The 23,069-nt window shown below is 46.3% G+C and overlaps 1 protein-coding gene across 3 annotated transcripts in view; it reads right to left on the reverse strand.

Annotated features, from left to right (window-relative positions):
- Positions 1-23,069, reverse strand: part of MCHR2 (melanin concentrating hormone receptor 2) — a 236,727-nt gene that overhangs the window by 117,694 nt on the left and 95,964 nt on the right. For 2 of the 3 annotated variants that reach the window (XM_033939996.1, XM_033939994.1), the window contains exon 2: positions 16,691-16,897. In XM_033939996.1, the coding sequence (XP_033795887.1) occupies positions 16,691-16,878 (188 nt within the window). In that variant the 5' untranslated portion in view covers positions 16,879-16,897. Of the gene's footprint in view, positions 1-16,690; positions 16,925-23,069 lie in introns of those variants that run through there. The other variant, XM_033939995.1, reaches the window with a different exon arrangement.

Consider the following 23,069-nt stretch of genomic DNA (forward strand, 5'->3'; position numbering starts at 1 on the left):
AATTCGTGGTTCGCGAATCGCAGACTTTCTCATTCGCGGTCTGCTCCGACCGTCTCTTCCTGTAGTAAAGTCGGGCTACACCAATCAGAATCTGCGTGTCAAAGCAGCTCCCGATTGGTGTAGCCCGACTTTACTAAACTAAACTAAACTAAGCCTTAAGTTTATATACCGCATCATCTCCACGGAAGTGGAGCTCGACACGGTTTACAAAGCTTAAAAATATAGGAAGAGAGAGGAGAAAGATTTACAAGAGCATATGAATAGAGGGGATGTAAACAGGAGAGAAGAGATGTTATATGTTAGAGAAAAGCCAGGTTTACTACAGGAAAAGGCAGTCAGAGCAGACCACGAGTGATTTTCGTCACCCACCGGCGCTCCAGCTGCCCTCTCCTGCCTCCATGCTTTTTGACAGGTGAAAAACCGCATTTGCAGTTTTTCAAAGCTCGCGGGGGTTCCTGTAACGGAACCCCCGCAATTTTCAGGGAAGTACCGTAAACTGGCACTTGGACATCTTACTAGACAAAACGTCCAAGAGGACATTTTCGAAACTGAGTTTCTAGATGTCTCTCTGGTCGTTTTGTCTCCAGAGTGTTCAAATCTTAAGGAGACATGTTAGAGGCACGTTTTGGGCGGGATTACGCGATACGATTGTCGCTGATGGACTTTTCAAAAGTGCGCTATGAGAACACGAGATTTTCTGCTATTTCCATCGTAGGAGTAACTCTGTGGAGCAAATTAACTGGTACCGCAAAGGGCTCTTCCTGATATTCAGAAGTTCAAGAAAATGCTTAAGACTACACTTTTTGTAGAAGCATTCTGATGAATGATGATTCTAGCTTATTATGGTTTTTGGATTGACCTATAACGGAACCCTGTGAATTAATTGTTCTTATTGAAAGATTTGAACGAGAGGGGACTCTCTAAAGTTGAAAGGGGATAGATTCCGTACAAACGTAAGGAGATTCTTCTTCACCCAGAGAGTGGTGGAAAACTGGAACGCTCTTCCGGAATCTGTCATAGGGGAAAACACCCTCCAGGGATTCAAGACAAAATTAGACAAGGTCCAGAGAGGAGCGACTTAGATGGTTAAGGGATTGGAGGAGCTGCCGTACAGTGAAAGATTAGAGAAACTGGGCCTCTTCTCCCTCGAGCAGAGGAGATTGAGAGGGAACATGACTGAAACATTCAAGATACTGAAGGGGATAGACTTAGTAGATAAGGACAGGTTGTTCACCCTCTCCAAGATAGGGAGAATGAGAGGGCACTCTCTAAAGCTGAAAGGGGATAGATTCCGTACAAACATAAGGAAGTTCTTCTTCACCCAGAGAGTGGTGGAAAACTGGAACGCTCTTCCGGAAGCTGATATAGGGGAAAACACCCTCCAGGGATTCAAGACAAAGTTAGATAAGTTCCTGCTAAACTGGAACGCATGCAGGTGAAGCTGGAATGACCTGGTCTTTGACGTGGGGGCCGTCTTGTGAGCGGACTGCTGGCCATGATGGACCACTGGTCTGACCCAGCAGCGGCAACTCTTATGTTCTTAATGTTTTTGTATAAATTTTGTTTTTCTGTATATTTTTATTTTCTGTATGTTGCTAAATATTCCTTAATGTGGGCTTGATGGAAATAATGTTTCTTTAACAATTTAAGAGAGGTATTTCTTATTTGTTTGTTTTGAAAATTCCATTCTTGACGCTGTAGAGAGAATATTTTGAAAATTATACAAATTTAAAAAAAATTTCTGTATGTTGCTATTTGTAAAGCCGCCTCGGAATAGGCAGTTGAGAAATCGTTTAAATGAATAAATTAGGGCGGGCTTAGCACTTGGATGTTTTACAGCGATAATCAAACATTTTATAAATTGTCCAGGTCACAATTTGGACGTTTTGGGCTAGACTTGTTTTTAAAACGAATAAGGGCCAAAAAGGTACCTAAACTGAGCAGATGACCACTGGAGGGATGAAAATATGGCCCCTGTACACTCCCCCAGGGGTCGCTGATCCCCCTCCCACCCCCAAATATCTGCAGGAAACCGTACATATCCGTCTCTATGACAGCTGTAAATACAACATTCTGCCCCCCCGAACAGTTAGTTTCAGATGACAGCACTGTCTGCAGTGATGTGGGGGGGGGGGGGGAGCGGCACCCAGGGCGGTTGTGCCCTTCTCCCGCCCTCTTCTCTACTCCCCCTGCCGCACGCATGCCCCTCCCCCTGTACCTTTTTATATTTGGCATGAGCAAGCACAAAGGAGCTACTTGCATCAGCTTCGGCGCAGACGCCACTTCCTAGGTGCGGGTCCCGGAAATGATGTCAGAAAGCGCCAAAAACCGACGTGAGCAACTACTTCGTGGCTGCTTGCGCCAAAGATATAAAGGTACCGGGGGGAGCAGGGAAGAGAGGGAAGGGGGCAGAGAGCAGAAGGTGTCCGAGTGCCCCAAGACCACACCTGGACCGCCCCCCCCCCCCTTTACTATGTCAATGACTGTGTCATCCTCTCCTCATCACCAGCCAAGCACTGTATCCCTTAATCGTAAATCACTTGAAAATCGCCGTCCGCAGAGAGATTTCTTCAAAACAATAACCCGAGGGAGCCAGGTCAGGACTGCAGGGTGGATAGTTCAGCTGCTGAAACCCACATTGTGAGTTTTCCTCGTCTTTTCTCCTCGATTGTCTCTCACAAAGTGATCAGTGTTATGGTTATGGTCGCCTTGTGTGTCATGAACTCCAGACGCAAAAGTCCTTCATCGTCCCAGAAGACGGTTGCCATGACGTTGCCTGCATGTTTTTCTCTCTTGAACTTTTTTTGGGGTGGGGGGGATGACTTGTTCTTCCACTGCATTGACTCCATTTTGGACTCAGGATCTCTGTGATGGACCCAAGTCTCATCTCCAGTCGCCAAACGATGGAAAAGATTCACTTGGTCTTCACGGAGCATCTCCAAGTTCACCTGACAGCACCGGAGCCTTGTGGCCTTTTGACATGGCGCCAGCATTCTTGGAACCCTTCACAGCATGCGCAGACTTGTTTCAACACACTGGCTCCTTTTTTTTCATCCTCAGCTAGTTAAATTATTGAATGCCCCTCCTATATCAAATCTAATTGCCTTTAAAATACTGCAGCTGCTCTCTGTGTTCCCTCGCATTGCATTGCCTTATTTGACTGCTTCTCCAGGCCCTCACAGGTATGTTTACCCAAAGCGGCATAGTAAGGGGGGAGGTGTGGGGGGGATTGTGGTCCGCCCAGGGTGCCCACTCCATCCTGCCCCACCACACCACGTCTGTATTATCTTCACTAGCATGGGGGGAGGGAGAGCGCAAGTGCGCAATGGGGGGGGACAGAAAGGAGTGGGGATGCTGAGAGGAGGGCATGGGGGGTGCAGAGGGGGCACCACCTCCCACCCACCCCCCGAGCGCCTCCTACCCTTACTACACCCCTGCTTACCCAAGATTAATTTCAGGTGCCAGGACTCCAGTTTTCTTTCCTCCCTCACCACGGCGACAAACGGCAGATGAATGCTCAGAGATGCTCAGACATAACCTGAGCACGAGGCGTTCTTTTCTTTCCCAGAAGGCACTTCTAAGATCGGCCAGTCATTTTTAGAGGAACGATCAGCGAAGTGGTTAATTTCAGACTCCATGCTAAATAGTGCTTGCAAACTCTTTGGAAGGAACACATTCCTCTCACTGCCTAATACTTCTGACAAATGATTGACCTCTCTGTTATACCGTCCACTTCATCCATTAGCCATTTCCTGTACAGTAACTGCATGGCATTAGTGTTATGTGTCTCAGGGAGTCAAATGCAGAAGGGCGCTATCTACCATGAAGTGACATGTTTTATCTACTCCTACTTCCCCCCTCCCCCTCCGATCAATCAATGGTAATTTAAGAACCTTGTGCCTAATTTATCTTTCACTTCTGGAACGATACTGCCGTTCTCCAACCCAACTAACCAGCTGCCCGTCCCGGCATATTCCATTCCCCTTTAACAAAACATCTGTCCTGCCTCAGGGCGCTCTGAACTGAGGAACACCGCCGTCTGGCCAGTCCAAAGCGATTTTACCAAGCTCCGGCCCTGTATTATGCAAAAGCAGCTCCGTTTAATTTTGTCTCTCTTGCTCTTTACAGTACAGTGAGGGAGTCCAGGGGCTGGATAAAAAAATCTGCAAAACACAATTGCACGCTACTGAGAAGGTCATGGGTTCACGTCAGTCCAATTCTGTTGAGACGCGAGTTATCACACATTTAAATCCTGTTGATTCCTTTCTGTAAATCCAATTACAGAGTGAACGTTAATGGGCGTGATTTTTTTTTTAATCAGTGTTAAAGGCAGTGATGTTAATGAGAGCTGGACAAGGTAAGATTGGCACATTCTGGAGGCAGAAATAATGATTCCTAGTCGCAGTGACTTATTATTTATTATTCAATTTTCTATACTGTTTTCCCCAGGGGAGGTCAGAATGGTTTTACATGAATTTATTCAGGTCTTCCTCCCTGCCCGGACGCGATTTGAGGAGGCTTTTCAACACCCGGACAAAGTACAAGGTTTTGAAAAGCCGTTCGGATCTCTGGACGTGTCCTCAAAAGGAAGACATATCTGGGGAGATCCAGACATCTGGTAACCATATATAAGAGAAGCTTAAACTTAGGTGCCTAAATAAATAGGCACCCAAAGTTAGGCATGTATAAGAACATAAGAAAAGCCTTACTGGGTCAGATCAATGGTCCATCAAGCTCAGTAGCTGGTTCTCACGGTGGCCAATCTAGGTTACTAGTATCTGGCCAAAACCCAAGGTGTAGCAATATTCCATGCTACCAATACAGGGCAAGCAGTGGCTTCCCCCTTGTCTTTCTCAATAACAGACTATGGACTTTTCCTCCAGGAACTTGTCCAAACCTTTCTTAAAACCAGCTACACTATCCGCTGAAGAGTTCTTTGTCCAATGAACAAAGCTGGAACAGCCTCCATCGAGGGCTATACACTTAGTCCAGTGATTTCCCACTTTTGTTCATCCTTTAGGAAAAATATGGAATGAAAAAATGTGGAAATCGCTGGACTAAGGGCCGGATTCTCGACAGGATGCCCATAGTTAGGCTCCCTCCTGGCCACGGCGACCCCCTACCCCCACCCCGCACTACATTACGGGCAGGATGGATCCCAGACCCTCCTGCCCTCGACGCAAACATATTTTCATCCCTCCAGTGGTCATCTGCTCAGTTTAGGTACCTTTTTGGCCCTTATTCATTTTAAAAACAAGTCTAGCCCAAAACGTCCAAATTGTTTTTTGACTTGTCACATCACTGCAGTCTTGTTGGATATATTTTTTTGTTTTTGTCTTTCGGAGTTTCTGTGGTGCACCTAGGCTGTTTTGAGGTTATTTATCCTTAGGTCCCTCCTGGGGGCGGAGCCTTGGGCACATGGTCAGGTTTTTGTCTGTCAGAATTCAAAAAAAAATGTGACCAGACACATGGTCGGGTTGGGCCCATGTGCCTCAGGCCCCGCCCCCAGGAGGGACCTAAGGCTCCCGGGCCTATTCTGATTGGCCCAGGCGCCTTAGGCCCCACCAGTAGGCAGAGCTTTGGGACGGATGGGCCAATCCGGCCTCATTCCATCGTTGGCTGCCTGCCGGACAGGCGAGTTTGGCTCCCGTCTGTCCGGCCAACTACACAAAGGTACAGGGAAGGGGGGTGGGGGTGTCGTGGGGGTCGGCCAGGGGGGTCGCGGGTCGGCTGGGGGGGCGGTCGGAGGTTCTTGGGGGGGCGGTCGTTGGGGGGGAGGGGGGGTTTGCGTCAAGGGAAGGAAGGCCTGGGATCCCTCCTGCCCGTAATGTAGTGCAGGGTGGGGGTAGGAAGTCGCCGTGGCCAGGAGGGTTTGGGCTCCCTCCTGGCCCGAACAACTAGCGAGGGGGGGGGGTCGCCAGAGCCAGGAGGGCTTGGGCTCCTTCCTGGCCCGATATTGTCGGGGAGTTGGGGAGTCAGGGGGGCAAGAGGGCTTGAGCTCCCTCTTGCCCCGATCGTGTCGGGGGTGCCGCGGTTGGTTGGGGCAAGAGGGCTTGAGCTCCCTCTTGCCCCAATCGTGTCGGGGAGTCGGCAAGAGGGCTTGACGTCAGAGAAAGGGCGGGACTGCCGGAAGAAGCAGCGCAGGCGCAGGGCTCACAGAAGGGCTGGGACCGCAAGAGGAAGCAACAGGACACCGGTAGGAGCTTCTACATGATGGGGGGGGTCGGGAGGCTGTGGGAGTGCGAGCGGTCCTTCAGGGTGGGGGTGCGGGTGGGAGTGCGTGCGAGCGGTCCTTCGGGGTGGGGGATGCGGGTGCGTGCAAGTGGTCCTTTGGGGTGGGAGTGCGAGCGATCCTGCGGGGGAGGGGGGGTGAATCGGACATCGGGGGTGGGGGGAACTATGTAAAAAAAAATTTGTAAAATGCGCTCACGCGTATAACGCGCAAGGTTATGCACGGTTTGTAAAAACCGTGTATAACGAGCGCGTTATATGCGTGAAAATACGGTAATACTAGAGAAGAGTTCTTCGAATACCTCACTATTAATACCATAAAAGGAACGTACAACCTGCTACTGGGAGACGTAAATGTTCACCTAGAGCAGGTGGAAAAACCAGACGTGATAGAAATTAACACCTTCTTAAAAACTCTCGGTTTCATAATACCTAAACAAAGAAAACACACGAAAAAGGCCACCAACTAGACATAGTTACCTTTTCGCAAAAAGAAATCCCTGACCCAAAAATCCAACATAGCATAGGGGCCTGGAAAAAATGCATCTGGTCCGATCACTACATATGTAATTTTGATTTATATTGGCAAAAAAAAATCACCCCAACAAAAATGCAAAAGAAAAACCCCAAAACCAACCACAATCACCAGAAGAGGAGCCACAGATGTCAAGTACACCAGGGAGTCCCTCTGGGTTAACCTGGCAAGAGGCAGAGAAAAATGCCTGTATCTAGGTGTGGTATACAGACCCCCAAGACAACTGGAAGACATGGACGCAGAATTAATTGAAGACATAGAGAATATCACTCTATAATTTCACTGTCTATCTGCATATTGTCCAGCTCTCTTCAATGTGAACCGCCTAGAAATCGCAAGATTATGGCGGTATAGAAGAATAAAGTTATTATTATTATTAGGCCCACACGCAGAATTCACATGTTCACCTTCCCATCCTTAAAGGTCTGCCGCTACAAAAGATTCCTGGACAGAACTCTTGCCTCCCAGGCAGGTAAATGGAACGACTGGCTGGGTAACATTATCATGCATTCCTCATCCTACTTCAATTTTAGAAAAGCAATAAAAACTTTGTTCAATCAATTGTAACCTAAACATCTTATAATGTATCACTACTCCCAACCTGTACATTATATACAATGACTTTGTATTGTACCACTTCACTGTCTTGTAACACTTCGCTGATTGTCCAGCAACTCTTATTGTAAACCGCCTCGAACTATCATGGCTTTGGCGGTATATAAAAAAAAAATGAATTATTATTATTATTAATAAGGTATAATATCTGGACTCCAACACTCTCCAACCATCATCATTGTTAAACTATCTACCAGACCATCCGAACCACTGCTTGACCTGGATCGGTGACATGGAATGCTGCTACTATTTAAATCTTTGCCAGGTACTTGTGACTTGGATTGGACTCTGAAGACGGGATACTGATCTATATGGACCATCGGTCTGATCCAGTAAGGCTATTCTTATGTTCCTCCTTCAGCCTTACAGTCTGTAATACACAAAGTAATGCATTCCTCACGTTTGTCGAACTAGACTCTCTCAGTACATGCCTCAAGATGATCCAATTATATGTGAAACTAACGTTCAACAATCCAACTATAAGTGAACTACAGTGTTCCCCCGTGAATTCGCGGTTCGCGAATCGTGGACTCGCTTATTCGCGGTCTGCTCCGACCGCCTCTTTCTGTAGTAAAGTCGGGCTACCCCAATCAGGAGCTGCGCATCAAAGCAGCTCCTGATTGGTGTAGCCCGACTTTACTACAGGAAGAGGCGGTCGGAGCAGACCGCGAGTGATTTATTTCACCTGCCGGTGCTCCATCTGCCCTCCCCTGCCTTTTGACAGGCAAAAAACCACATTTGCGGGTTTTCAAAATTCGCGAGAGGTCCTGGAACAGAACCCCCTCCCCCTGTGAATTTTGGGGGAGTACTGTAGAAGTGAAACTAACATCTCTCTGAAATTGCTAATGTAAGTTGGACTATCCGTAGGTTATAAATCCTTGTTCTGTACCTGCTAATTTAGGATGAACAACTGGGTTAGATGAATTCCACTATTGTCCTTATTGCCTTAATTGTCTGTATCGCGTTTGTTTAATTATTATGTATGTTACCAATGTCATAGTACAGGTGAGCGGTACTAGGGGCGGTGGCGCCCCTCCCCTGCCCTCGTCCTCACTCCCCCTGCCAGACACATGCCTTTCCCCGCACCTTTTTAAACTTCTCCAGCATGAGCTGCATGGCGCCCATGCCGGCGTTTTGTTCACCCTTTGACGTCAATTCCTAGGTGACACGGGCAGCAACCTCTTGCCGGGGAAAGGTAAGAGGCACATGTATGTGGCCAGGAGAGGAGCGAGCAGGTGGGCGGGCAGGGGGGGAGAGAGGAGGATGGGTGCCACAGCACCCTTAGTAAGACTGCGCCCGGGGCAGACCTCCCCCTGTGTCTCCTTACTATGCCACTGTATGTTACCTTGTAACCTGCAGTGATCTCTCTGTGGAGGATGGGATGTAATTCAAATTAAATAAATAAGTGTGTGTACTTTATAGTAGAGAACGACACGGGGGAAAAAATTTGTCCCTGTCTCCGTCCCGTCTCTGCAAGCTCGGGCCCCGTCCCGTCCCCACATACCATCTGATCCCATCCACACAAGCCTCGAATAGTTTTATACTGAACTTATTTTCTTAAAGTATAAAAAAGAAACAATATTCTGTACAATTGTCATTTTATAAATCAAAGAACTAGAGAAAGATGTTCAGCTGGCATATACTACTTTATTCTACAAGAAATTTTTCGATAGAACATTATCATTCCAAGCAGGCAAATGGAATAAATGTTTAACCAACTTTATCTCAAACCCTCTTTCTTACCAAACTTTTAGGAAGTCAATCAAAACTTATCTGTTCGACAAATTTCTCCGACTCCACTTGTGCCTTGATGGACTTCTAAAACACTTCCAGGAAAAATTTGATTAATCTTACCAGGCTAATGTAACTTTGAAAGTTTTTTGTAATATCGCTGTCTGTATACAGTCTCTTCCTCTGTAAATTGCTCTGAACTGTTTGTGGTATTGCAGTATCTATTGAGACGTAACAAAAATACAACATGGAGGGCTATGTACGTCAACGCACACAGTTTAGGAAACAAGATCCTGGAATTGGAAACAGAAATAAGGAATGCCAACCTGGATGTGGTGGCGATATCCGAGACCTGGCTCACGGACTCCCACGGGTGGGATATGGTCATACCGGGTTACAACTTGCTTCGCCGAGACACGGAGGGCAGAATGGGAGGAGGTGTAGCATTATATACTAAAGATGACATTAAGGTCACGAGAATCACAGATGTCCAGTATACTGGGGAATCCCTTTGGGTTAATTTGGCCAGAGGGAAAGACAAATGCTTGTATCTTGGCATAATTTACAGACCCCCAAGACAACAGGATGACCTGGATATGGAAATAATCGGAGATATAGAAAATATCACCTTGCGTGGGGACACAGTATTGCTAGGTGACTTCAACATGCCTGATGTGGATTGGGTTACACTTACCTCTGCTTCCGGCAGCAGCAGGAGGCTATTAAACACTATGAAGGGAGCAAGACTCAGGCAACTGGTGTTGGAACCAACAAGGGATCAGGCAATACTGGACCTGATACTTACCAATGGAGAAAGTGTCACAGAGGTCTCGGTGGGCGACACATTGGCCTCCAGTGACCACAACATGGTATGGTTCAATCTCAGGAAAGGTTTCACTAAATCTACCACACTGACCAAGGTCCTCAAATTCAAGGACACAAATTTCAAAGAAATGGGAGACTTCGTTCACCAGGCGCTACAAAGCCAAGCAGAAACTGATAATGTGGAAGAAATGTGGTCGACTTTGAAAGCCACCATACAAGAAGCAACAAACCGCTATGTTAAATCAGTAAGTAAACGGCGAAGGAACAATAAGCCACAGTGGTTTACTGCGGAGATCTCAGACCTCATCAAGGAGAAGAAAAAAGCATTCATCTCTTACAAAAAAATCAGGGAAGCAGGACTCTAGAGCAGACTACCTGACCAAATCAAAAGCCGTCAAAACAGCAGTCAGAGAGGCTAAATTCCACATGGAAGAGTCTCTGGCAAAGAACATCCAGAAGGGAGATAAATCCTTCTTCAGGTATATCAGTGACAGAAGAAAAAACTCAGGCGGGATTGTAAGTCTTAGGAATCCAGACGGAGACTATGTGGATAAGGATTCGGAAAAAGCCCAACTATTAAATGAATACTTCTGCTCAGTCTTCACCCGAGAAGCGCCGGGGCTTGGCCCTCAGCTACAGACAAGGGTTGGCTCAGTTGACCCTTTTAGTAACTTTGAGTTTACGCCCAGCAGTGTCTACGGTGAGCTGTCAAAGCTCAAGGTTAACAAAGCAATGGGGCCGGACAACCTGCACCCCAGGGTGCTTAGGGAACTGAGTGATGTCTTGGCGGAGCCACTGTCCGCGCTCTTCAACCTCTCCCTTAGTACAGACAGCATCCCGTTGGACTGGAGGACGGCTAACGTCATTCCACTCCACAAGAAAGGCTCAAAGATGGAGACAGAAAACTACAGACCAGTGAGTCTAACATCGATAGTGAGCAAACTAATGGAAACTCTAATCAAACACCAATTGGATAAAATCCTGGATGAAAAGAATCTACGGGATCCCCGACAACATGGATTTACTAAGGGGAGATCATGCCAATCCAACCTGATCAGCTTCTTTGATTGGGTGACGGAGAAGCTGGATATTGGGGAGTCCCTAGACATCGTGTACCTGGACTTTAGCAAAGCATTCGATAGCGTACCACACCGCAGGTTGCTGGGCAAGATGAGTTCTATAGGATTAGGTGACACATTGACGCAATGGGTTGGGAACTGGCTTGGAGGTAGGCTTCAAAGGGTGGTGGTGAATGGCACCCCCTCCGAAATGACGGAGGTGATCAGTGGAGTGCCACAGGGCTCAGTCTTGGGCCCAATCCTATTCAACATCTTTATAAGGGACTTGGCAGAAGGGCTTCGAGGTAAAATAACATTATTGGCCGATGACGCCAAACTAAGTAATGTAGTGGGCAAATGCACAACAGACGAAGATTCAATGCCCGACAACATGATGCACGACCTACTCCTGCTGGAGCGCTGGTCTAGGACATGGCAACTCAACTTCAATGCCAAAAAATGCAAAATTATGCACCTGGGCAGCCAAAATCCATGCAAGTCTTATACCCTAAATGGCGAGATCCTAGCAAAAACGGTAGCAGAACGAGACTTGGGGTTAATCGTCAGTGAGGACATGAAGTCTGCCAATCAGGTGATCGCACGAGTTCTCTCCCTTAACTGCAGAGACAAGGCCTTTCACCACTCCATGGGGCGATGGATGGCCTTGTCCCCGTACCCACAATGAGCACTTTCTTTTTCCCCACCGTTTTGGTGGGTTACCCACGGCTACCGGGGGCTAGCCACGGATAACAGCCACCGTGTCATTCTCTACTTTATAGGACTATCATCAATTCCACAAGCAGTAGAAATGAAAACAAGCCCACAGCTTTTTATTTTAAGCAAAACATGTTATCACATTTAATTTTCATAATGTGTACCTGAGAAAAAAAAAGAAATATAGAAACTGGATACCAACTGTGCGTGAATAAAATATAATAATTTCATTAAATCACAAATATAGAGCAAAAGGGTAAATATGTTTGAGCAATAAGCAAAGATTCACATAGGTAGAGAAATAAGCATCTGTATTTGTCCAAATAAATTGCCACTATTTCCAAATGGACCCAGAATGGCACAACATTGGTCATTTTAATCATAAGATCAATTGCGTTAGGCCCTAAAATGCATCCAGTGCTTGTCAGCAACGATCGATTACATTATGAAGGATTCCTACCATTTCAAATACCCTTCCACAAAAAGAGAAGTCAATACCTCTTAGACGACGAAGGGGAAATTCTGTAAAAACACCTACAACGATAGGCGCCTACCTCTTGTCAATCACGCTTAGGCGCCTATTACAAAATCGAGCCTAACTTTAAACTTGGGTGCCTGTAATGTAGGCCGTGTTTTTAAGGGCCTACAATATAGGCATGTAAATCCTTTAGAGCAGACATGTCAAACTCTGGCCTGCGGTATAATAAAGTTTGGCCCGTCAGGTAATTACAAATTTGCACTTAACCTGAGCCCGCCAGCAGACATCAGGTATAAGTGCCACACCAGCTGTAGGTCCACGCGGCTTCCCGGTCTCACATTAATGCAGCCTGCAGAGGATCACTGGTCAGCTGTAGCGATCCTAGCAGGCTGCCGTAGCCTATGCAGCATGTTCCTTCTGCCGTGGTCCCGTACGCTAATCTATGCACATAACTTTAGGCACCATGCGAGGGGCCGTTGAAAAGTTCTCAACCTAACCAAGAAGAGAATGAGGTGGATCCATGAAACTTATAAGTTATTCCACACCTTTCTTGACACACTTTGTTTCAATTATATGAAATGAAACGAAATGTGTGAAGAAAAATGGGGAAGTTCTGCTTCACGCAACGAGTGGTGGACACCTGGAATGCTCTCCCAGAGGAGGTTATTGTTGAATCCACCGTTCTAGGATTTAAAAGCAAACTAGATGCACATCTCCTTATGAGAGGCATAGAGGGATATGGGTGCCTAAAATTACGCCAGGTGTACACCTGGCTGGGCCTCCGCGTGTGCGGATCGCTGGACTTCATGGACCGAAGGTCTGATCCGGAGATGGCAGTTCTTATGTTCTTATAATGCCTCATTCCACAGTTCCTCAGAGCCAACCTCATCAGTGATGTTACAATGGAGTAGCAACATTCCAGAATCCCAAAGAGTAACAAAAGATTCTAGAACCCCCAAACAGTATCAAGATTCCAGGCAGAATCTCAAAGAATAGCAACATTCCAGAACCCCAAAGAGTAGCAACATTCCAGAGCTGAGATTGTGACACAGACAAGAGGATATGGACTGAAGCTGAGGGGGGACTAGTCCAGGACAAATATCAGGAAGTTCTGCTTCACACAACGAGTGGTGGACACCTGGAATGCTCTCCCAGAGGAGGTTATTGCGGAATCCACCGTTCTAGGATTTAAAAGCAAACTAGATGCACATCTCCTTACGAAAGGCATAGAGGGATATGGGTGACTAAAATTACGCCAGGTGTACACCTGGCTGGGCCTCCGCGTGTGCGGATCGCCGGATTTCATGGACCGAAGGTCTGATCCAGAGATGGCAGTTCTTATGTTCTTATAATGCCTCATTCCACAGTTCCTCAGAGCCAACCTCATCAGTGATGTTACAATGGAGTAGCAACATTCCAGAATCCCAAAGAGTAACAAAAGATTCTAGAACCCCCAAACAGTATCAAGATTCCAGGCAGAATCCCAAAGAGTAGCAACATTCCAGAGCTGAGATTGTGACACAGACAAGAGGATATGGACTGAAGCTGAGGGGGGACTAGTCCAGGACAAATATCAGGAAGTTCTGCTTCACGCAACGAGTGGTGGACACCTGGAATGCTCTCCCAGAGGAGGTTATTGCGGAATCCACCGTTCTAGATGCACATCTCCTTTCGAGAGGCTTAGAGAGATATGGGTGACTAAAATTACGCCAGGTGTACACCTGGCTGGGCCTCCGCGTGTGCGGATCGCTGTACTTCATAGACCGAAGGTCTGATCCGGAGATGGCGGTTCTTATGTTCTAACTGTTCAGCAACCTCTCATGCATAGAATTTGAGCCAAAATGTACTAAGTTATTCCAATAAAATTGGCATCATGTTATCTTTTTTTTTTTTTCTTTCTGTTCATTAACTCTAAAAGTGAACTAACGCAGCTAGAACACCATTTTATCCCCTTCCTTGCAGATGTGCCAGATTCTGCCAGGTTCATACTGCTTGGTATTTCTCCATGTGTATATTTGAAAAATGGCTGCCCCTGCTGAGCATGCTGGGAAATACAAGTGCACTTGCACACACTTACAGATATTCTACCAAAGATTCTGAGATTGACAGTTTTTGCAAAATATTGTCAGAATTGAGCACATCGCAACCAGGACGTCTAAATTCCAATGTGAACCATCTATGTAATATTGGCCATCAAATATGGGTTAATGCATGATATACTGTATTTATTTACACATAAATCCTTGTTTTCCAATGCAATCTTACCCCCCATCTTTTACGGACGCATAGCGTGTTTTAGCCCCAGCAGCGGCGCTAACCGCTCATGAGCGTCAGAGCGGTTACCGCCACTGCCAACGCTAAAACCCGGGCTATGCGTTCATAAAAGAGGGGGTTAATTTGCAATACTACCACAAAGGAACAGATTAGTAGTCAAAGATATATTTAGAACAAAAAAAAAAGCATAACAGATTTTGAAGCGGGGGTGCAATTTGACTTTATTATGTGGGGCGGAGGCAGGGCTTTGGAGGCGTCTTTCGTCACTGCTTTTTTGTGATAGATTTGTTTCCCGTCACAGCAGTTTCTCTCTCATTTACTATTTCAAAATGGCGGTGTATAAAATTAAAGTACACGAAGATATAAATCTCTTGTTCTATTAAATACAGAGCCTGGTACAGAATTGTTTTGCCCTTCCTTTGACTTATTACAGCACATAGCAGGGAAATAGAAGAATTGAAAATTATCCTGATATTTAGAGGCAGGATTGCTCAAGTGCAAGCCAAATGACCTCAAGCCTTCTCCCTGGACCTGATTCACACCTTTGCTGCCAAGAAGCATTTTTGCACATGTAGAAAGGATGTAGATGCCAAAGGGAACTAGTGTCCATTTTGTAGCATATAATTAGCCTTTACACAGGACACACGTGCAAGCAGCAAAGGTCTGAGTGCAGCACTTTAAATTAAATTCGTATTAGGGCGATATGCCACAGAATACCAGAATAGCACATTAAATTGTCAATTAACTCCCGTCACTTTTTGAGCATCTACAGTTGAAACACTCGCCTCCGTTAATATTGCAAGCGGAGAACTGCACGGATAGATCCAGCCTGCAAACACTTAAGGGAGGCATGTAAGGAAATGCTGAAAGCAACAGTCAAAAGCTCTGCCACAGATTTATATAAAATTATGATTGTTGACGTTTTTATGGATGTCGCCACGTCTGAGCAGGTAGAACCAACGTTCCAGCCATCATGCTGTGGCATTCTTCAGGGTGTGCTGGGAGGTCTGCAGTTTGCTTAGATATAGTGAGATCATGGACCTGATTGAGAACAGGGAGGCCAGTTGGTCATGAGTTTGAATTTTGGCGGGAAAGTTCGTTGGTCACAGATTTGACTTTTGGCGGGAAAGTTCGTTGATAACATAAATTTTAATTTTGGGGGGAGCGTCCTTCGGCACAATTTTAAATTCTGGCAGGGGAAGCCTGTGGTCACATCTTTTTAAAAATTCTGTCAGACAAAGGACTGAGGCTGAGGACAAATGCCTTCTCCCTCCATCTAAAAGTTTCCACCCCGTTTTGTCTGACAGAATTTTTTAAAAGACAATGAATGACGTGGCATGGGTAAGAGGGACCTGGGACGGTGGCACCCCTCCCCACCCCCCCACTCCCATCCACTCCTTTCCCACCCCCTCCTGCCACACAAACGCACACCTTCCCTGCCCCCGAACCTCTTTAACATTCTCAGGATGAACAGCAATCCCAACCTGCTGCTCGCACCAATCGGCTCTTCCTGTGATGTCACTTCCTAGGTCCAGGTCCAGGAAGTGGCATCAGAGGAAGAGCTGATGCTGGTGTGAGCAGCAGATTGAGGTTGCTGCTCATGCCAGATATGATAAAGAGGTATAGTGAAGAGAAGGGACACATATGGTAGGGGGGCAGGGAAGGAGTAGAGGGTAAAGAGGGTGGAGAGGAGGACAGGTGCCGGCACCCCCACCAAGGCGGCGCCTGGGGAGGACCGCCCCCTTTGCTATGCCACTGGACCACAGACTTTCCCGCCAGAATTTAAAATTGTTCCCACAGACGCTCCCGCCAAAATTCAAATCTGTGACCAATGAACTTTCCCGCCAAAATTCAAATTCACAACCAACTGACCTCCCTGTTCTCAATCAGGTCCAAACTGCAGACCTCTCAGCATACCCTGAAGAAAGCCACAGCATGATGGCTAAAACATTGGTTGTACCTACACAGATGCGTCGAGACCCGGAAAACAGCAACAATCATGATGCCAGCTGTGGAAACCTAAGAGAACCTACATAAAATTAATAAATCATTGATTGTTTTTGCAGGTATCATTACATAATTAGTTCTGATTTACTGGGAAAAATTGAGTTATAAAATGATCAGGCAACCTACGATATTTTCTACTGATTAGAACAGTGGAAATAATGCAATCTTTTCAATGTGGTTTATTTAAGCGATGGTTCGCGGTATCTTGCTTTAATGCTATACCTGATTATGATCAGCAGAACAAGGACATTGCCAACCAATCCTGTTGCGCAAATAATCCCAATTAAAGAGGGCAGGATGATGGTTTCTGCCGCATGGATGACTTGATAACGATAGCCGGCACTCCAGGAAGTGTTCAGTAGGTCGTTGGTGCTGTTCCAGCAGGACAGCTGAAATTCATTCATGATCATTGGGTTTTGGCCTTTGCAGCTGTCAAGGTAAGTGAGGGGATAAAGCATTAATCACAACAAACCACAATTTGTATCTTTCTAATTCATTTTGGCCCTGATTCTATTTTTTTTTTAAAAATCCACTTGGGGCCAGTTTCTGTAACCGGCGCCTATGTCAGTGGCTACCTTAAATTCCTGGCCTACATTTCAGCCGCCTATCTATGCCGCCATGGGATCTTAAAGTCAGGCTGCAGCAGCCATAAACTGATTGCAGCAGGGTAAGTTATCCCCAATCAGCTGAGCCGGCAGTGCTCCCCAAAGTCCTGCCAGCTCAGATGATCAGGGGGGAAATACCGCTGCCGCGATCAGCTGAGTGGCTGCTGCAGGGAACCCCCCTGACATCGTCAGGAGGGATGCCAACTCCCTCCTACCAGAACCCCCTAAGCACCCCTCCCAACTACAATAAGCAGGAGGGATGCTCACTCTCTCCCTCCCGCCTGCAAGCCCACCCCAACCGTCGATGCCCTCAACCTCCCCCCCCCCGACACCCCCCCCAATTCCCAAACCCCCACCAAACCCATGACCACCGCAACAGCCAATACTCCCGAAGCCCTCCCCCCATACCTTTTGTAGCAAAGCTGGCCTAAACCTCCGGCCAGCAGGCCCACCTCTTCGCAATGGCGGGCCATCCCCCTGGAATGCACCGGGGAAGTGCCTATGGTCCTGACTGGTCCAGGCACTTAAGGCTCCTCTCATAGGAGAGGCCTTAGGCACCCGGGCCAATCATGGCCCTAGACTGCTTTCCTGGTGCATCCTGGGATATAGTGGGAGGGGCAAAGGACTCCCATGAAAAACATCCTCCAAATTAAAAATGTCTAAAACAAGCTATTTATATATAGGAGGGGCCAGCATTTTTAATGGACTGGCTAGACAGACATGCTAGTAGAGCAGAGGGGCACCCTAGGGGTCACCGCTGGGAACTTCATATTAAGGGTGCCAGGTACACTTCTCACCATAACCCCTATACATTATATAGTGAGCCCTCCAATAGTCCCAAAAGCCCTTATGCCTGCAGGTGTTATCTATATGGCCCTGGGGGTTTTGGTGGACTTACACTTTCTACAACAACTACTATTTATCACTTATATAGCGCTAAAAGGCGCACAGTGCTGTACATTGCGACATTTAATAGACGGTACCTGCTGGGAAGAGCTTACAATCTAACTTGGACAGACAGACATGGCATATAGGGTTGCGGATTCAGAACCCAAGATGTTGGAACTCCTCTCATATGAGGAAAGACTAAAAGGGTTAGGACTCTTCAGCTTGGAAAAGAGACGGCTGAGGGGAGATAGGATTGAAGTCTACAAAATCCTGAGTGGAATAGAATGGGTACAAGTGGATCGATTTTTCACTCCGTCAGAAATTACAAAGACTAGGGGACACTCAATGGAGTTACAGGGAAATACTTTTAAAGCCAATAGGAGGAAATATTTTTTCACTCAGAGAATAGTTAAGCTCTGGAACGCATTGCCAACGGTTGTGGTAAGAGCAGATAGCATAGCTGGCTTTAAGAAAGGTTTGTACAAGTTCCTGGAGGAAAAGTCTATACACTGCTATTGAGGCAGACATGGGGGAAGCCACTGCTTGCCCTGTATTGGTAGCATGGAATGTTGCTACTCCTTGGGATTCCGGAATCTTGCTATTCTTTGAGATTCTGTATGGAATGTTGCTACTCCTTGGGTTTTGGCAAGGTACTAGGGACCTGGATTGGCCACCGTGAGAACAGGCTACCGGGCTACATGGACCAGTATGGCTATTCTTAAGTTCTTACATGAGCCAAGTATAGGACAATTAAGCCAATGTAACATCACTGCTGAGGTTGGCTATGAGGCACTGTGGAATGAGGCATTATGACATCACAATCTCAGCTCTGGAATGTTGCTACTGTTTGGGTTTTGGCCAGGGACTAGGGACCTGGATTGGCCACGGTGAGGATGGGCTACTGGGCTTGATCTGACCCAGTAAGGCTATTCTTATGTTCTTATGCTAACACCAGAAGTGGCATTAGGCAGCCCAAAGCACCTATGTAGGCGAGATTCATGACCAAGATAGGCGCCAGAAATGTAGGCCCGGAAAACCCTGGTCTACGTTTCCGGCATCTATCTTTCACGGAGGTGCGATTCCCTATAGGACACCGTTGTGTGTTTGAGATGCGATCGACCAATACGTTCTTGAGTTTGTTTTGTGTTGGTTTTATGACCGTTATTATTGCAATGATTGTATTGGATTACAAACTGATAAAAGAAACTCTTGTATTACCATGCCCATATGGTCTTTAAAGCGCAGAAGACAATGCTATCACATTTTGCATATTCCTAATTTGGTAGATCAGATGTTAATGTCGGTGACCCGACAAATGCGCGCAGGACATTGGCACGCTGACAATTCCGCCCTGACATATGCTCAGGACAAAAGCGCGCTTTCCTGTTTGCACTCTGAGGGGGGGGGGGGGAACCCACCACTATACTCACGTTCTTGTTGTTGAGGGAGGGTGTGGGGAAAAACACCCCCCCCTACTACACTTACAACTCGCTCTGCCGCCCTATGCCTTTCTGTTTCCGCTCTGAGGGGGGGAAACCTTTACAACGGGGTGTTCAATGACAACGCGCTCTGAATTAGAAGATTGCTGCAACCCCCCTGACACAATTGCGCCTCCATGATTCCGCCCCTTCATGCGCACACTTGTCTGTGCGTGCATTTGACTGAGCGGAATTGTCCTGCGTACTATTGACCGTGCACTTTAATGTCAAAAGAACATAAGCAATGCCTCCGCTGGGTCAGACCTGGGGTCCATCGCGCCCAGCGGTCCGCTCACACGGCGGCCCAACAGGTCCAGGACCTGTGCAGTAATCCTCTATCTATACCCCTCTATCCCCTTTTCCAGCAGGAAATTGTCCAATCCTTTCTTGAACTCCAGTACCATACTCTGCCCTATTACGCTCTCTGGAAGTGCATTCCAGGTGTCCACCACACGTTGGGTAAAGAAGAACTTCCTGGCATTTGTATTGAATCTGTCCCCTTTCAACTTTTCCAGATGCCCTCTTGTTCTTATATTTTTTTGAAAGTTTGAAGAATCTGTCCCTCTCTACTCTCTTTATGCCCTTCATGATCTTGTAAGTCTCTATCATATCCCCTCTAAGTCTCCTCTTCTCCAGGGAAAAGAGACCCAGTTTCTCCAATCTTTCTCTATCTCTCTCTCTTTCTCTCTCTCCCTTTCTCTCTCTCTCTTTCTTTCTTTCTATCTCTCTCTCTATTTCTCTCTCTCTCTCTTTCTTTCTTTCTATCTCTCTCTATATATATTTCTCTCTGTCTCCCTTTGACTCTCTCTTTCTTTCTATCTCTCTCTCTATTTCTTTCTGTCTCCCTTTGTCTCTCTCTTTCTTTCTTTCTATCTCTCTCTCTCTCTCTTTCTTTCTATTTCTCTCTCTCTTTGTCTCCCTTTGTCTATCTCTTTCTTTTTATCTCTCTCTCTCTATTTCTCTCTGTCTCCCTTTGTCTCTCTCTTTCTATCTCTCTCTCTCTCTCTCTATTTTTCTCTGTCTCCCTTTGTCTCTCTCTTTCTGTGCCTCCCCACTTTTTCTATGTCCTTCATGATCTTGTAAGTCTCTATCATATCCCCTCTAAGTCTCCTCTTCTCCAAGGAAAAGAGTCCCAGTTTCTCCAATCTTTCTCTATCTCTCTCTCTCTTTCTTTCTATCTCTCTCTCTATTTCTCTCTGTCTCCCTTTGTCTCTCTCTTTCTTTCTATCTATCTCTCTCTCTCTGTCTCCCTTTGTCTCTCTCTTTCTTTCTATTTCTCTCTCTCTCTCTCTTTGTCTCTCTCTTTCTTTCTATTTTTCTCTCTCTCTCTCTTTGTCTCCCTTTGTCTCTCTCTTTCTTTCTATCTCTCTCTCTCTCTATTTCTCTCAGTCTCCCTTTCTCTCTCTCTTTCTGTGCCTCCCCACTTTTTCTATGTCCTTCATGATCTTGTAAGTCTCTATCATATCCCCTCTAAGTCTCCTCTTCTCCAGGGAAAAGAGTCCCAGTTTCTCCAATCTCTCTCTATCTCTCTCTCTTTCTCTCTCTCTCTCTTTCTTTCTTTCTATCTCTCTCTATTTCTCTCTGTCTCCCTTTGTCTCTCTCTTTCTTTCTTTCTATCTCTCTCTCTCTATATTTCTCTCTGTCTCCCTTTGTCTCTCTCTTTCTTTCTATTTCTCTCACTCTCTCTCTCTTTGTCTCCCTTTGTCTCTCTCTTTCTTTCTATTTCTCTCTCTCTCTCTCTATTTCTCTCTGTCTCTCTCTTTCTGTGCCTCCCCACTTTTTCTATGTCCTTCATGATCTTGTAAGTCTCTATCATATCCCCTCTAAGTCTCCTCTTCTCCAGGGAAAAGAGACCCAATTTCTCCAATCTCTCAGCGTATGAAAGGTTTTCCATCCCCTTTATCAGACGCGTCGCTCTCCTCTGAACCCTCTCGAGTAATGCCATATCCTTCTTAAGGTACGGTGACCAATATTAGACGCAGTACTCCATCGCCCGATACAACGGCAGGATAACTTCTTTCGTTCTGGTTGTAATACCCTTCTTGATTATACCTAGCATTCTATTCAGTTAGTTTGTCTATTGAACCTTTAGAGATGTTACAAGTCCAAGGCTCTCACTATATTTTGTTTCCTTTTAATTGTTACCTTACTTAAAAATTCCATTTGAGGGTGATTTGCTGTCTTGGAAACATTCTATATTGCCACGGTTTCCATTATAGCCTAACTCAAATGGTTCTGCATTGATTTTCTGTTGTCTTATTCACAAGATATGATCACATTTTCTCATTCAGTGAACTTTTGTTTTAGGCGAAACTGCGGCCGGTTTTCTAGATACGGAACAAGATTATGGCTAAATTAAAAGGGAAGAAAAATTGCTTAGTAAGTTTAAAGGTCTCCTGAAAAGCTGGCTTTTTAAGGACGCCTTTGATCGAGTTATTTGAATTCTATATAATCAGGATACTCTTTAGCGGACGAAGGGCTCCTGCTACGAAGCCGCGTTAACGGCTTTATCGCTCGTGACTTTTTAGCGTGTGCTAACCCCGCGCTAGCTGAAAAACTACCGCCTGCTATTACGTGCGTTAAAACGCTAACGCGGCTTCATAAAAGTGCCATTAAGTGAAAATTGAGCGAGTAACCTTTTCCCACCCTATTGTTTCATTACCTATGCCCATTTTATTTGTTTACAAATTATATTTAATCCTTTTCCACCCCCACCCCCCCCCCCTCAAAAATTGTATTAACCGTTTGGTTTAATTAATGCGTTTTTCTTTTTACCCTGATTTTATTGTTATTTGTAAATCGCATTGGATTATGATTTTGCGATCAAATCAAATTTTTAAATAAACTTGAAACTTAGGGCTCCTTTTACGAAGGCACGGTAGCGGTTTAACGCGCGTAATAGCGTGCGTGCTAAACTGCCAGCCGCACCAGCCGCTACCGCCTCCTCTTGAGCAGGCGGTAGTTTTCCGGCTAGCGCAGGGGTCAGCGCGTGATGAAAAGTCACGCGTGATAAAGCCGCTACCGTAGCTTCGTAAAAGGAGCCCTTAAACTTGAGAGCTGTGGATCTGTAGTGTATTGTTCTGCTCTGGCAGAATCAGAACTGAAAATATATTTAGAGTTGATATAATTAAGGGCTCCTTTTATGAAGCCGCGTTAGCGGCTTTATCACTTGCGACTTTTCATCACACGCTAACCCCCGCGCTAGCTGAAAAACTACCACCTGCTCAAGAGGAGGCGGTAGCGGCTAGCGCAGCCGGCATTTTAGCGCGCGCTATTACACGTGTTAAACCGCTACCGCGGCTTTGTAAAAGGAGCCCTAAATCTTCGCCTTGATATCCACTCACAATGCCCCCCACCCCCACTACTCTATTCAAAGGAGTTTACTTGTATAATTCCTGTCCCATTTTCAGAAGAATAAAAAAAAGAAAAGACCTGTGGCATAGCGAGGGTGAGAGGCTCCCAGGATGGTGGCACCCCTCCCCTCCCCTCTTCTCTGCCCCCCACCTCCACATGCTCCTTCCCCACCCCCTCCTGCCGCATGTGCACCGCTTCCCTTCCCCTGTACCTCTGTAATGTTCCTGGCGCCAACGGCAACCCCTCAACCTGCAGTTGCATCAGAGTTGGCTCTTC

Source organism: Geotrypetes seraphini, chromosome 3, assembly GCF_902459505.1.
Source record: "Geotrypetes seraphini chromosome 3, aGeoSer1.1, whole genome shotgun sequence".
Lineage (NCBI taxonomy): Eukaryota > Metazoa > Chordata > Amphibia > Gymnophiona > Dermophiidae > Geotrypetes > Geotrypetes seraphini.